General features: G+C 56.9%; 1 protein-coding gene across 3 annotated transcripts in view; it reads left to right on the forward strand.

Annotated features, from left to right (window-relative positions):
* The window catches only part of Taf4 (TATA-box binding protein associated factor 4), a 67153-nt gene that overhangs the window by 37911 nt on the left and 16242 nt on the right, over nucleotides 1-13000 (forward strand). For 2 of the 3 annotated variants that reach the window (XM_063248076.1, XM_063248077.1), the window contains 8 exons: nucleotides 3190-3356; nucleotides 4680-4799; nucleotides 6946-7065; nucleotides 8041-8163; nucleotides 9395-9484; nucleotides 10251-10496; nucleotides 12341-12488; nucleotides 12791-12905. In XM_063248076.1, the coding sequence (XP_063104146.1) occupies nucleotides 3190-3356; nucleotides 4680-4799; nucleotides 6946-7065; nucleotides 8041-8163; nucleotides 9395-9484; nucleotides 10251-10496; nucleotides 12341-12488; nucleotides 12791-12905 (1129 nt within the window). The remainder of the gene's footprint in view (nucleotides 1-3189; nucleotides 3357-4679; nucleotides 4800-6945; nucleotides 7066-8040; nucleotides 8164-9394; nucleotides 9485-10250; nucleotides 10497-12340; nucleotides 12489-12790; nucleotides 12906-13000) is intronic. The other variant, XM_063248078.1, reaches the window with a different exon arrangement.

Raw genomic sequence — 13000 nt, forward strand, 5'->3', positions numbered from 1 at the left:
TAAGGGGTGGAAGGCTTTGGAAAAGCTGTCAGGTTGGGTGAGAATCGGGGCTTTTCTTGAGCTCCGGCTTCCACGATGGTGGATTTGTTTCCTCTGTAAGGGCTGGTGGCTGCGTTCAGCACTGGGCCCCGGGCACGGGCCCTGGGAGGAGGTCCCGGGAGGGACACTGTGGGGGCTGGGGACCAGAGGCAGCCTCCCAGCAGTGTGGAGGACTTCACCCTGCTGACGGCCCGGGTCTCTTTCTCTGTTGCCTGTGCACAGGGTGGGTACTCAGCGTGACTGGAGTCGAGGAGGCATCTGTTTTCCTCCGCTGCTTTGCATTTCTCAAGTTTTCTATAAAGAGTATTTAACCCCACACAAAGAAAAATACTAAACTTACTAAAAGGACGCCTCAGTTTGTTCTCTTGGTTCTTGGATCTCGATTCCTCCTGTGCACACGGGCCAAGCACGGCGGGCGGAGCAGTGTGGTGCTGGCCCTGGCCATTACCTGCAGGCACCCATTCTGCCCCTTCCCTCCTCAGGTCCCCAGGAAGGATGTGAGGGTGCTGGCTGAGAGAGCATCGCCTGTGGTACCAGGTGTCCTTTGAGGCCCCCTCCCCATGCTGATTTCCAGGGATTCCGGATGAGTCTACTGTGTGGCGAGGGTGGACCCCTCCCGGCTGGTCATGCCTGCGGAGCCAAGTCCCTCTGTGTCGATGCAGAGAGATGGCGAGTGGTGGCCAGAGGGTGGACAGATGTTCGTGGTAGGCCGCCTGCTGCCCTTGAACGATCCTTTATTTTAAACTAGTCTGTTACATTTTGAAAGCAAAGTGGTGTTTCTTTGCTGTTCCACGGCTACTGCTCTGCTTGAAACTAGTGATTGGAACCGGCGTCCATTGCACAGATCCAGAACTGGTTGTGTTCTGGGTCTGCCCATGATGTGGCATGGGTGCGCGTGCTCCACTCTGTGGGTACCGTCCGCCTTCCCTCCCTCGGAGCTGGGTGCTGAGGCCCCGTGCATAGGGAGGGCAGACGGGCAGACGGCACTGCACAGCAAGCTTCGGAGCTCTCAAGGCCAGCGGCCAGGCACTTCCTTAGGTGCCCTCCATGGCCCTTGGGCCTGTGGCTTTTAAGAAGTGCGTGTTGCCTTTATATCCACTGCTTTTCTTCACTTACCCATTTCATATTCAGATGAAGATCTTTTTGATACCCCAAGGAGTTTAAAGTCCTCGCTAAATCATGTGGTTACTTCCTGGCAGTATATTTGTGTCCTCCTCCAACTTTTGCCCTAACCAAAGCCACATTGGCCCCAGCCACAGGGGCACTGGCCCCGACCACAGTGTGCTGCCCGTACCATGGAGGCGTATGTTCTGTCCACGGATGCAGTGTCGCTGACCGTGGGGTGTTAGCCCGGTCCACAAGCACACTGCCCCCGGGGGTGCTGCCCTTTCACCAGTGGTGGCCCATCCCTGGATATGCTAGGCCCATCTTTTGGCCCATTGCACAGCTGTTTTCTGTGCTCTTACCTTGTCCACAAGGCCGCCTTCTGTTTTGAGGCACGGTCTTGCCGTATAGTTCAGGCCATCCTTGAACTCACTGTGTAACAGCCCAAGCTGGCCTCCTATTTGAGGCAGTCCACCTGCCTCACCCTCCTGAATGCTGGGATTACAGGTGTGTGTCACCACTCTTGGTTGAAAAATGCACCTTTTACTGTGACTTAAATGCACTACTAGTTGACAAATAATTTTAAAACATTCTTTTAAATTTCTGTGGAGGTTGTTTTTTAAGGGAAAAGCTTCTGATATCATTAACTGCTGGATTAACAAATTCCTAGCGGGGTTTAGGCTGAGGGCACCACGGCGGGCCTCTTTGTGTGCCTGCCCTGCCAGCCCGAGCTGCCTCAGAAGGGGCAGCTGAAGGCAGCGGAGGGAAGGGGGCTTGGGAAGGTGATGCCAGGACGTGTTCACCAAGGTCCCTTTCGGGGCCAGCCCCTGCTGCGGGGGAGCCGTTTTGTGCCCTGGGGGTCCCCTCCCGGCTCTGCCCCCCCCCCCCCTTTCTGCACTCAGGCTCAGGTGAGCGGAGATGAAAGCTGCTGCCGGGAGCCAACCGGACGTTTCTTTTCAGCTCCTTCTCCAGCGTTGGGTTTTGGCAACTTCAGTAGAGCGAGTTCTCTCAGCAGCTGGGGTTAGGGTTAGGTTTGTTTGTTTGATCTCAGCATGGCTGGCTTTGAAAGGGATGTGTGGGGAGATTAGTATTGGGCTACTCAGTGGCTTTTTACATCAGGCGTTAGAGGTGAGCGCAGGGACAGGCTCATTGTTACTTCTTGATTGCGTGATGGGTTCTGAGAGTGTCTGGCAGTGTCGGTGACTCTCTGGGAACTCCTGCAGTTGCTCTGACTTGAGTTTGCCTGGAGGGAAAGCCAGGGTTTGCATGGCCTGAGGGTCTGGCTTTGCCTCTCCTAGAGGATGGTCATTGATAGCATCTCACACTTAAGGAGACAGAGGCGGAGTCAGACAGAGCGGGACAGAGACAGCAGGCTGCCTCGGCCCTGGCAGCTCCGCGAGTGACCTGTTCAAGGCCAGCGATCTTCCTGCTGTGTGTGTTTTATTTTCAGCTGGGCAGTCACAGGACTGGGCCGTCCACCCGAGACGTCTGTGGTCCTGGTGCGTCTTCACCACTGATGTGTGAATTAAACTTTAAAGTCAGATCGTTGTGTTTCTGGATAGGGTGGAATTCTGGGGACTGTGCTGTAGGACAGAGAGGTGCTAGGTGGCTGCTCATGTCTGCCTGTAGAGATGGCGTGTCCCGTGTGTGCAGCTGGCCCCCGGCAGTGTGCGGGCCTCAGAGGCACCACCAGGTGCGCTGTCCTGAGGCCGGGGCAGGCCCCTGCTGACAGACACCCAGCACCCTGCGGTGGCCGAGAGTGCCAGGTAGCTGTGGGCTAGTGATTTCGGGCAGGCTTTGCATCTGTCTCCCTCGGCAGAGTGCGGCAGGGAGGCACGGTCACAGCCACCGTGTTGCTTCCTTTGCTGCTGGAGTTGCATACACAGGGAGGCTCCACGACTGTTTGAATTCTAGGATCTGTTAACAGCTCTCCAGAGCTTCTGCCTGTAGGCTGACTTCCCGGAGCTCGAGTGCCCTGTGGTGTCTGTGTGCGTGCCTCCTGGGAGGGGCAGTGTGTCCTGATGGCAGGTTTGCTTTGTCCCCCAGGAATGGTCCTTGTGCGGAGTGAGAATGGGCAGTTGTTAATGATCCCTCAGCAGGCCCTGGCCCAGATGCAGGCTCAGGCTCACGCCCAAGCCCAGCCTCAGAGCACCATGGCGCCACGGCCAGCAACTCCCACGAGTGCCCCTCCTGTGCAGATCTCCACCGTGCAGGTGAGTGCGTGTCCTTGTGATGGGTGGCCTCCTGGGCTGGGCTTGCCCTGTCTACTCCCTAACGCCACACACACCTGGGAGGCTATGAGGCAGGGTGTGTCCTGTGTGAGTGGGTCTCACCATCAATGGGGCTGGGAAGGCGCTGACCTCCGTGCTCCTCCTGGCACAGGACCATTCCCACCTGGCAGAGCCAGGTTTTGCAACCAGTGCTCAGCATGACTGGCTGAGTGGTGTTTTAGTGGACACTTGGACCTGCTGTCCTGGCTGCACCCTGGTCCTTTCCCTGGCTTCTTGTGACTTTGCCTTCCTGTCTTGGTGTCCTCCCTCCCCTGCAAAGTGGATATGACATGTCAGTGGCTCTTGGGACTGTCTGTGAGACCGAGCCACGTTTAGAGCATGAAGAGCAGAGGAGTGGAGTGAAGTCCCAGGCAGCCCGGGAATGCCACAGGGGCCTGCTCCCTCTACGTCAAGCGGGGCCACGTATCCCAGCTCCAGGCTTGGGGGAAATGTACCCCAGGCACTGAGTTCTGCTCAGTAGCTGTGTCCAGCCCGGTGGTTTTCTGGGGTGCGCATCTGCACATGATTTGTCTCCTCTGCCGACACGTCTCTGCCTGTGCTGTGCTGCTGTTTCAAGCTGCCTGACAGCCAGGCGCCTGGGCTGAGGGCAGGAATGACCCTGGCAGCTTGTCTCTGCGACTCAGGCCCTGCTGCTGTGGGAGTTGTGCGTCTGTCCTGTGGACAGGGCGTTTGCACGCTTGAGTGGGTGGGGTGCGCCCCAACTCCGGATCTGAAGGAGCACAGAGTGGCCCTCCTGGGTCTGCGGCTTCATGCCCCGAGTAAGAAGCGTGAGTAAGTGCTGGTGGTGTCGCCTCGGCCTGGGGCTGGTGTCACTACCTGACCATGGCGACTTCGCTGTGGTCTTTCTCACACAGCATCCCCTCCACTGGCCCAGGCCTTGAGCTGTCTCTGCATCCATCAGCCTCTGACGCCCCTTCAGGGCTCATGGCCTGATCCTGGCGTGTGTCAACCCCTCTCAGTGCGGGGTAACGTCTCCCCAAGACAGCAGCACAGTGGTGGGTTTTTCAGATGTCTACTTTCTTTAAAGAAGTATAATGATACTTTTAGGATTGTCTGTGGAAAGATTTCGATGATATACTTGGACCTTGGAGAGAGAACTCTAGTCCTCTGGTGGCTTCCCAGAAAGCTGTGGACCCGCTGTGGCCCCACTGAGCGTCCTAGCGTGGACTGAAGGACTGCTTTTTGTGTGAGTGGGCGGGAATTACTTTGTTTGTGGCTTGTTTCAGATTGATCTTAACTTTTCAGGCTCCTGGGACACCTATTATTGCACGACAGGTGACCCCAACCACCATAATTAAGCAAGTGTCTCAGGCCCAGACGACGGTACAGCCCACTACAACCCTACAGCGCTCCCCTGGGGTGCAGGTAAGAGGGTAGGGGCTGGCAGAGCACCACTGTTTTCTGATGTGAGGATCAGGCCTTATGAGTTATCATATTGGATGCAGAGTTGAATCTGCAGAGGAAGGCTCCTCTCCATAAAGAAAGTTTTCTCTTACCACTGATCAGGATGGTTCGGAGCTCCTTTTCTTTAATGTCACATAGAGTTTAATGCTGTCACCATTTTAAAAGCATTCTCTGATGCCAGAGGTATCATTGGAAATCCTGCCCTGCTATATTAATATTTGACATATAGCAGAGAAACAAGAAGGCTGGTGGGAAAGGTTCGTGTGGACGTCTGTGCTGGGCACCTGGACAGCGCTGCTTCTGCTGCTCTGCACACGCTCACAGGGTTCTCGCACTCCCCGCCCCTTGAGCTGAACTGAGGGAGAGAGTGGGGTTTGCTCTGGTCTCCAGCCTCACACTGGCTGCCAGGCGCTGCCTCCCCACAGCCTTCACCAACGATAGCACAGTTCTGGAAATGTTTAGCACGGCTCTACTTGGGAAAGTCAGCCTGGCTGGGCCAGTCAGGCGAGGTGGCTGGAGGCACAGTGGTTCTCGGGTGTTTCTGGGCTTGGGTTCTGAGTGTGTGGACTGCTGGGGGTCTCCTGTTGATGAGACACCTGCTGGGCTGCGCCTGGCTGCTCCGTGGTGCTGCTGGCCGGGCGCTGGTCCCCTGGCCCGGAGTCCTGAGCCTGAGTGGGGGTGGAGCTCAGGAAAGCGCAGCGCCTGGGCTCTGCTTTCTCCTTGGGGCGTAGCTCTGTGTCCTGTGGTGGCTGCAGAGGGGGAGGTTGGGTGGGTGAGTGGTTCTGCCCAGTGGAAAGGCCTGTGCCCGCTGGAGCAGGAGACTCCCGCAAGGACTCCACCGAGTCGCTCTGGCGCACTGCTGCTCAGCTGTGGCGATTGTGTGAGGTGGTGGTGGAGCTCCAGGGTGGGTTCTTACGTCACATTGAGTGAAGCTGAATTTATCAGACGAGGTAGATGTGATCTTTGTGCCATCTAGGTAAATGTGCATTCCTGAGGCTGTCGGAGTAACTTTTGTGGTAAAGAAATGGAACACTGCAGAGTCCTGGACGTTCCCTCCCCTTCTCCATCCCCTGGTTGGTTTTCTTCTTTTGAAGTTTTTGACTTGGCCTGACAGCTTCCAGTGACAAGGCATGTATGCTCACTGTGGCAAGGGGAGCTGCGAGAAAAGCTCGTCACTGCCTCAGAGCAGCTGCAGGGTGGCTTTGGAGCCCTGGCGAGCCTGGAAGTGGGTCAGTTCGCTAGCAGCTGCTGGGCTGGTGGCTAGGATCCTCTGAGCTGAAGATTTGTACTCCAGGGTCACACTGCCCCCTACCTTCCGAAGTCAGAAAAAGGCAGTGTGTAAAAAACTGGAGGCAGAAAACGTTGACAGCTAGGTTTATAAATGGAAAAGCACTGTTTAAAGTGTTAGCAGGTATTTGCATCCTGTAAAATAGCGGTGTTAAGGACTGGCCGTGGCCCAGTGGTTTGAGTTGCTGTCGTATTTTGAAGTCTGGGTGCCACTTTGCTGGATGTCCCTGTGCTTGAGCAGGTGGTCCTTCCACTTGCAGGCCGCTGTCCACCAACAGCCTGCAGTAACTTCCTGGACACCCACTTTCTGAGGTGTTCTGATGGGACCGACGCTGGGAGCTTAGAAGTCAGTGTGGTAGTTTAGTGTTGTGGCCCTGCAGGAAAGAGTGTGTGCCCAGAGCCAGCACTTGGTGTGGACAGTGACGGGGCTTTCAGGTGTGACTTCCTCTGGGGTTGGAGATTCTGAGGGATCTCCAGGCTGGCGAAGGGAACTCATGCCCATCGCCGTGCATCCGGCTCTGTTGACTTCTGAAGCCCAGTGCTTTCCAGTGACCAGCTTTGTTGCAGCAGGTTTTAACTCCCCAAGCACTCAGTCTGGTGTCCTTAAAGGTGTGAGGCTGTTGTCAGGGCCTTAACGCACCTCGAGTGGCTCCATGGTGCACACCCAGCGGTCCCTGCCCAGCTGGCAGAGCTGGAGACTCTAGGGTCCCTGGCCATGGGGGGCCCTCCCTCCCTCTGCAGGATGCTTTCCCCGGCCTTGCAGCTGTGGCTCGCGCTGGTGGCGTGCGCTGCACTCACCTTGTGTTCTGCACTGTTGCAGCCTCAGCTTGTCCTGGGCGGCTCTGCCCAGACAGCCTCGCTCGGGACGGCGACAGCTGTTCAGACCGGGACACCTCAGCGGACAGTCCCAGGGGCGGCCACCACCACCACAGCTGCCACGGTAAGAGCTGCCTCCCCTCAGGGCTCCAGAGACAGCCGGGCCATCGCTTGCGGTGAGGGGTCCTGGGTCGTCGTCTGTGCCCATCTGATGTGCAGAGGGACTTGTGGACAGCTTGGAGCCCCCAAGTCCTGTCCCTTCCCAGAGCTGCTCGCTGCAGAGAGGGCAGCTGCAGCCTGAGAGGTGTGGGGCTTGGCCTCGCCACGCTCCTGGGGTGGGATCGAGCAGGGACCGCAGGGATGGTAGGAAGGCCAGGTCTTTCTGCTTGTGGTTTCAGACCGCATAGGCGTCCACAAAGGGCCAGCGCCTGGGCACCGATGTCTGGGGAGGTCACACCACAGCTGCACAGGGTCCATAGTCGGTGGAGCACAGGACCCTCCGTTTGTGGCTGTGCCTCAGGGGCCTCTCCTGTGGGGGTGCACACCTTCCAGCAAATGGAGATCCTGGCTTTGTGACCTTTTTCATGTTTTTTTGCGGAGATTTTTGCATTTGTTTGTTTTTAGTTGCTGTATCATAGTTTAGTTTCTTGTATGTGGGTCTGTCTTCATGATAGGCCACATTAAGTAGGATGGATATACCTGTGGGTTCCTCTCTCCACACTTGATGTTGACTTAACCCCCTCCGAGCAGTGGCATTGCTGGGTTGCGTGACATGCAGGTTTGGTGTCACAAGGCCCTGGGCTGTACCCTGCAGTACGTGGTGCTTCCTGAGGGGACTTCAGGGCGAATTTACTTGTCATTCTTCTTGTCATACGTGGGTTGACCCCAGTGCCTTTGCACTGAGCTGCACCCCCATCCTTTTTATTTGCTTATTTTTAGTTTTGAGTTTCTCAAGTTGTTTTGAGCTTGGAATTCTTTGCCTTAGCTGCCAGAATGCTTGTGTCACAGGCACGCACCATGCCCCGCTTTTGCGCGTCATAACCAGCGGCTTTGATGAAACCTTCTATGACTTTCTTTTGATCTGTTTCTTTCAATCCAGGAAACTATGGAAAACGTGAAGAAATGTAAAAATTTTCTGTCTACGTTAATAAAACTGGCTTCATCTGGTAAACAGTCTACGGAGACAGCAGCTAATGTGAAAGAGCTAGTACAGAACTTACTGGTAAGAAGGGTTTGCGTGAAGTCCCCCTGCCCCTAAGCATTCTGCCTCGACACGCAGCTGTGGCTGAGGGGCCCGTGCTGGCAGGAAGGCGTCACAGCAGTGGTCAGGGGAGGGAGAGGTGCACACCGGTTGGCCTGGCCCGCCCACCAGGGCCTCCCTCCTTGCTGAGTGTGGAAGTGGGGCTGGCACCCTGAGAGCAGCCTTCTGCCTTTATGCTGTGAGCCCTGTCTGGCTCATTTCCTGTCCACCTGTGCAGCCCATTGCTCTTCAGCTGAGTCCAGCAGCCATCTCCAAGGCGCTGTGCTCTTCCCCAGGCCCTGGCGGACCTCCAGCCCTTCCTTATGTGACTTGCTCGCAGCCCTCAGTGCCACCACCACATCTTCTGACCTCAGCGTCACTTAGATTGGGCTGGGCTGCAACAGTACGAGAGCTTGAGTAAGAGTGGTGACGTTGGGAGAGGTCGTCTGCCTCTTGCCGTGGTCCCAGGAGTTAGCGGTCTGGCTGGACCCACGTGCCTCAGGGCTCCAGGAGGGTGACCCCTTGTCATGGTGCAGACTGGCTGCAGAGCCTCTGTGCTCCAGCAGTAGAATCACCATCCCACCCTTCCCCACCCATCTCATCCCATCCTTCCTCCCCTTCCTCCTGCTCCCCACCTTCTCCATCCATCTTTCCTCCTCTCCTCTTCTCAGTGATGAGCCCCCCCCCCAAGCCAGGAGCCTGGAGGACTCCCACTGGTTTCTTCCTCTCCCTAACGCCACAGCCCAGGTCCCAGGCTTCTGCTCGCATAGATCTCTTGGCCTCCTGGCTTTGCTTTTTCCTGTTACCTTGCACTTGAGTCTGCCGCGTGATCTTTCCTGGCCAGGCTCGGTGGTTCCCTGTCCTCACAGCACAGACTGTGATCATGAAATTACTCTTAGACTGCTGCGTCTTCCAGCGAAACGCTTGGCGTTGAGTAGGTGTCTGGTAAGCAGTGAGTGACAGTGGCATTGAGGGAGAAACTCATGACAGAATCTAGATGAGATGAGTCACACGGCCCCCAGCTGCTGCGCGGCAGCGTCCAGGGTGAATGTCTGGCGTTTGTGCACCTGGGAATCTGCATCTGGTGTGGTGTGCAGCATGCCAACTTCCCGTCTGCTCTGTAAGAACTGCTAGAGCAGCGTGATGCTGAGTTAAGACGTGTGTGCTTCAAATCATATTCATTGCAGAATGTCGTGTGGATTTTATTTTTAAGGATGGAAAAATCGAAGCAGAAGATTTCACTAGCAGGTTATACCGAGAACTTAATTCTTCACCTCAACCTTACCTTGTGCCTTTCCTGAAGGTAATTTAAAGCGCGTGGCGCCTGAAACAGCAGCAGTAAGGCCCAGTCGAGGCGTCACAAGTGCCCCGGTGTGTGTCTGTGTCACCTGGCTGGGCAGGAAGCCTGTGGTGCCCTGCAACGGATGTTGGGTTTGCTGCTTAAGAGCAATTTTCCCCATGAAGTTGAGTCCCTGTCTGGCCTCGTGGGTCTGGTGCATGTGAGGGGTTGAGAAGGGCCTGTTTCCGGGGGCGGGGGGCCACCTCCCAGATTAGACTTGGGGTTCCAGGAGTGTGCCTCCTCTCTCTGTCCCTCTCTGTCCTCCCTCCCTCCCTCGCCCTGTCTCTCTCCCTCTATTTTGGGACAGGGTCTTGCTATACAGTTCAAGCTGGCCTTCAGCTCACTTTGTAGCCCAGACTGGCCTCAAACTCCCGGCGGGGCCCCTGTTTCAGCCTCCTGAGAGCTGGCATTACTGGCACGCGCCCCCATGTTGCCTTTCTTAGAGAATCGTTGCTGTCATCATTGCGTTCTCAAGACTTAGAAAACGCTGTTTTATTTTTTCTTGAACCACCTTTTAGCCAGTTCTCACTAAGAATAATGCAGTTGGTGAGATTTGGGAGGTCAGGGTTGGGTGGGTGCTGCACTGACGTCCACAGATGCTGCATAAGGATGTAGGGTCTGTCTCATGGTGCTGGGGGTGGTCTGGATCTCAGAGAGGAAAGCCGCGGTGCGTGCGCGTGGGAAGCCGTCTGCGCGCTGCCCCTGACTTGGCATGTCCGTCTTCCCACAGAGGAGCTTACCTGCCTTGAGACAACTGACCCCCGACTCCGCGGCCTTCATCCAGCAGAGCCAGCAGCAGCAGCCTCCGGCCTCGCAGGCCACCACCACCCTCACAGCCGTGGTGCTCAGCAGCTCGGTGCAGCGCACGGCCGGGAAGACGGCCGCCTCTGTGACCAGTGCCCTCCAGCCCCCCGTCATCAGCCTCACGCAGCCCACACAGGTTGGCCTTGGCAAGCAGGCGCAGCCCGCACCGCTGGTATGAAGGCGTGAGCCTCGCTGGTCTCCCGCAGCCCACCTGCTGTGGGCACTACCAGCCTCTCTGAGCAACTAGCCACGGCTCAGAGAACCCTGTGCCGAGCCGGCAGGGAGCTTCTCTTGCCTGCAACTCTATGCTTTGCTTCTCAGTAAACAGAGGGAGCTCTTTGGCCCATGGACACCTGTGACTGGGCTGTCAGGACTCACTGGTGTGAGCAGGCTGTGGATATGTGCTGTGGATCCTGGCGGGCAGGAGGTGGGGCAGATCAGCCCATATGGTGGTGTGGCCTGGGCGGAGCTGCGGGGTGACAGGCAGCGCCTTGGTGCATGGTGACTTTCTCAGCTCCACAGTAGAAGGCTGTGCTCTTCCCTGGGCCCGCCTTTGCTCTGAGTACCCCTGCTGGAGGCAGAGCACCCACGCAGTGCTGGATGAGGACACCAGAGGGGTTTCAAGTGACACCGTGCAGGCTGTTCTTGCACAGGCCCTCCCGTGTGTTAGGACGGGGCTCGGTGGTGACCTCAGGTCGCACAAGGGTGCTCCCTCATGCGCTTGGTTAAAGTTTGAATTTGTTTTTCCATCACTGCTGGTGCGGAGAACGGGCTAAGGGCACAGTAAGGGGAAGTGTGGGTAGAGCAGGGCTTCCCCTGTGCCTTTTGATACCACAAGGCTAGCGGTCGCTGGGCCTTATGTTCAGCATGGTGCAAGGACAGAAGGGTTCTGTCGGGAACTCAGTGGGGCTCGTTTAACCTGGGCGCAAGTGCAGCTGGGAAGGAGCTTGCCAGGTCAGGTTGTGCTTTTTGCTGGGAGCCTCTGGCGTCTGGTGCTTGCTTCTGCCAGGGGCACCAGCAGCTTTCTTTCTGCAAACAAGCTGTGCTCAGCAGCAGGCTCGGTGCTGTGCACTACATCCTGGATCTGGGCTGTGCCTGTGTGCCACCATCAGGCCCGGGGATGTTCTGTCCGCCCTCGGGGGCATCCGGGTGTGCGGTGGAGACTGCTTGGTTCTGCCTGTCTAGCGTGGCTGCTCACTTGTGTTCCGATGCAGAGATGGTTCTGTACAGGCCTTGTCCCAGCACTCGTGAGTGATGTAGGGTTCGCCCCCTGGGCACCTCTGGAGCTAGAAGCGAAACTCTGAAGGCCCGGCCCCGAGGTCTGTGGCAAGACCATGCAGACCAGAACCATGGCTCTTGGTGGGCGTCACCCACTTTGTCTCTGGGCCCTGCTCCTGGGGGCAGGGTCTGGCACATCGGAAGGGCTCCGTGCTGCCCGCTCCTAGAGTCTGCTTTGTGTGGGGCAGGACAGGCTAGGTCCAAGGGCTCAGCTGCCTGGGTGTTTGGCCCAGGCAGGGCTTACGCCATGGTGGAGGAGAGCAGGTTGTGCTGGGCCACTGGGGCCAAGTTCAGGGACGGACTTGAAAATTCTCCCCTACTTCAGTACAAAAATCATTTGATTCTTAGAAAAACCTTGGATGGGGGGGGGGGGACTGACCTTTGGTCACCAGGGGACAGTGCCACTCTTCTGTGCTCCAAAAGCTTTCTGCCTCCTATCTGCCCCCAGGACTGGCCTGGCCCCCACTGTAGCTCCCAAGCAGTGGATGCACCTCGCTTGCTCCCTGTGCCGTGGCACTGGCCTGGCATCACCCTGTCTCACCCTTTGCGGATTCCCTGGGGGCTGTGTGTGGAGCAGTAGCTGAGGGCGTATTGGACTTCACTGTGGCCTTGAGTCTTGCTGGCTCTTATATTTGGAGTGGGGGTCGTGGTGGGAGAGATGAAGGGAAGAGCCTGAGCTGTGGACGGGCCTGGCGGCCTGTGAAAAGTGTGCTCACTTGCCTTGCTGCTCTGTCCCAGGTGATCCAGCAGCCTCCGAAGCCAGGAGCCCTGATCCGGCCCCCACAGGTGACCTTGACGCAAACGCCCATGGTCGCGCTGCGGCAGCCTCACAACCGGATCATGCTTACCGCACCACAGCAGATCCAGCTGAACCAGCTGCAGCCAGGTGAGGGCCCAGGGACACTGCTACTCAGCACGGAGGGCCTCTCCCAGAGCCAGCTGTTGGGGGTTATGTTTTGTTTTGTTATTGTAGCAATATACATGTATCATTAAATTCACCATGTTAACTATTCTGGGTATGTTGTCAGTGACATCATTTATAATGTGTGGCTATCAGTGTTGGTTTAAGGCTTTTCACAACTTAGTGTAGCTGCTCAGAAGGTGACGGTTTTCCCCGGGGCCGTGTAGTGCTGAAGCCAGCTGTGCTGTGCTAACAGCTTCCGTGGTTTCCACTCTTTTGCTCGGCAGTCCCTGTCGTGAAGCCCACCGTGTTACCTGGAACCAAAGCCCTTCCTACTGTATCTGCACAAGCAGCTGCTGCACAGAAAAACAAGCTCAAGGAGCCCGGGGGAGGTTCATTTCGGTAAGGACGAGGCCGTGGGTCCCTGGCGGTGGCAGCCTTGTGGCGGCTCCTTCTGCATGATGCCAGCTGCACCTCAGCCTGTGTACCTGTGTCCC

The sequence above is a fragment of the Cavia porcellus genome, unplaced genomic scaffold, assembly GCF_034190915.1.
Source record: "Cavia porcellus strain 051 isolate PalLab524CR breed Dunkin Hartley unplaced genomic scaffold, mCavPor4.1 scaffold_5, whole genome shotgun sequence".
Classification (NCBI taxonomy): domain Eukaryota; kingdom Metazoa; phylum Chordata; class Mammalia; order Rodentia; family Caviidae; genus Cavia; species Cavia porcellus.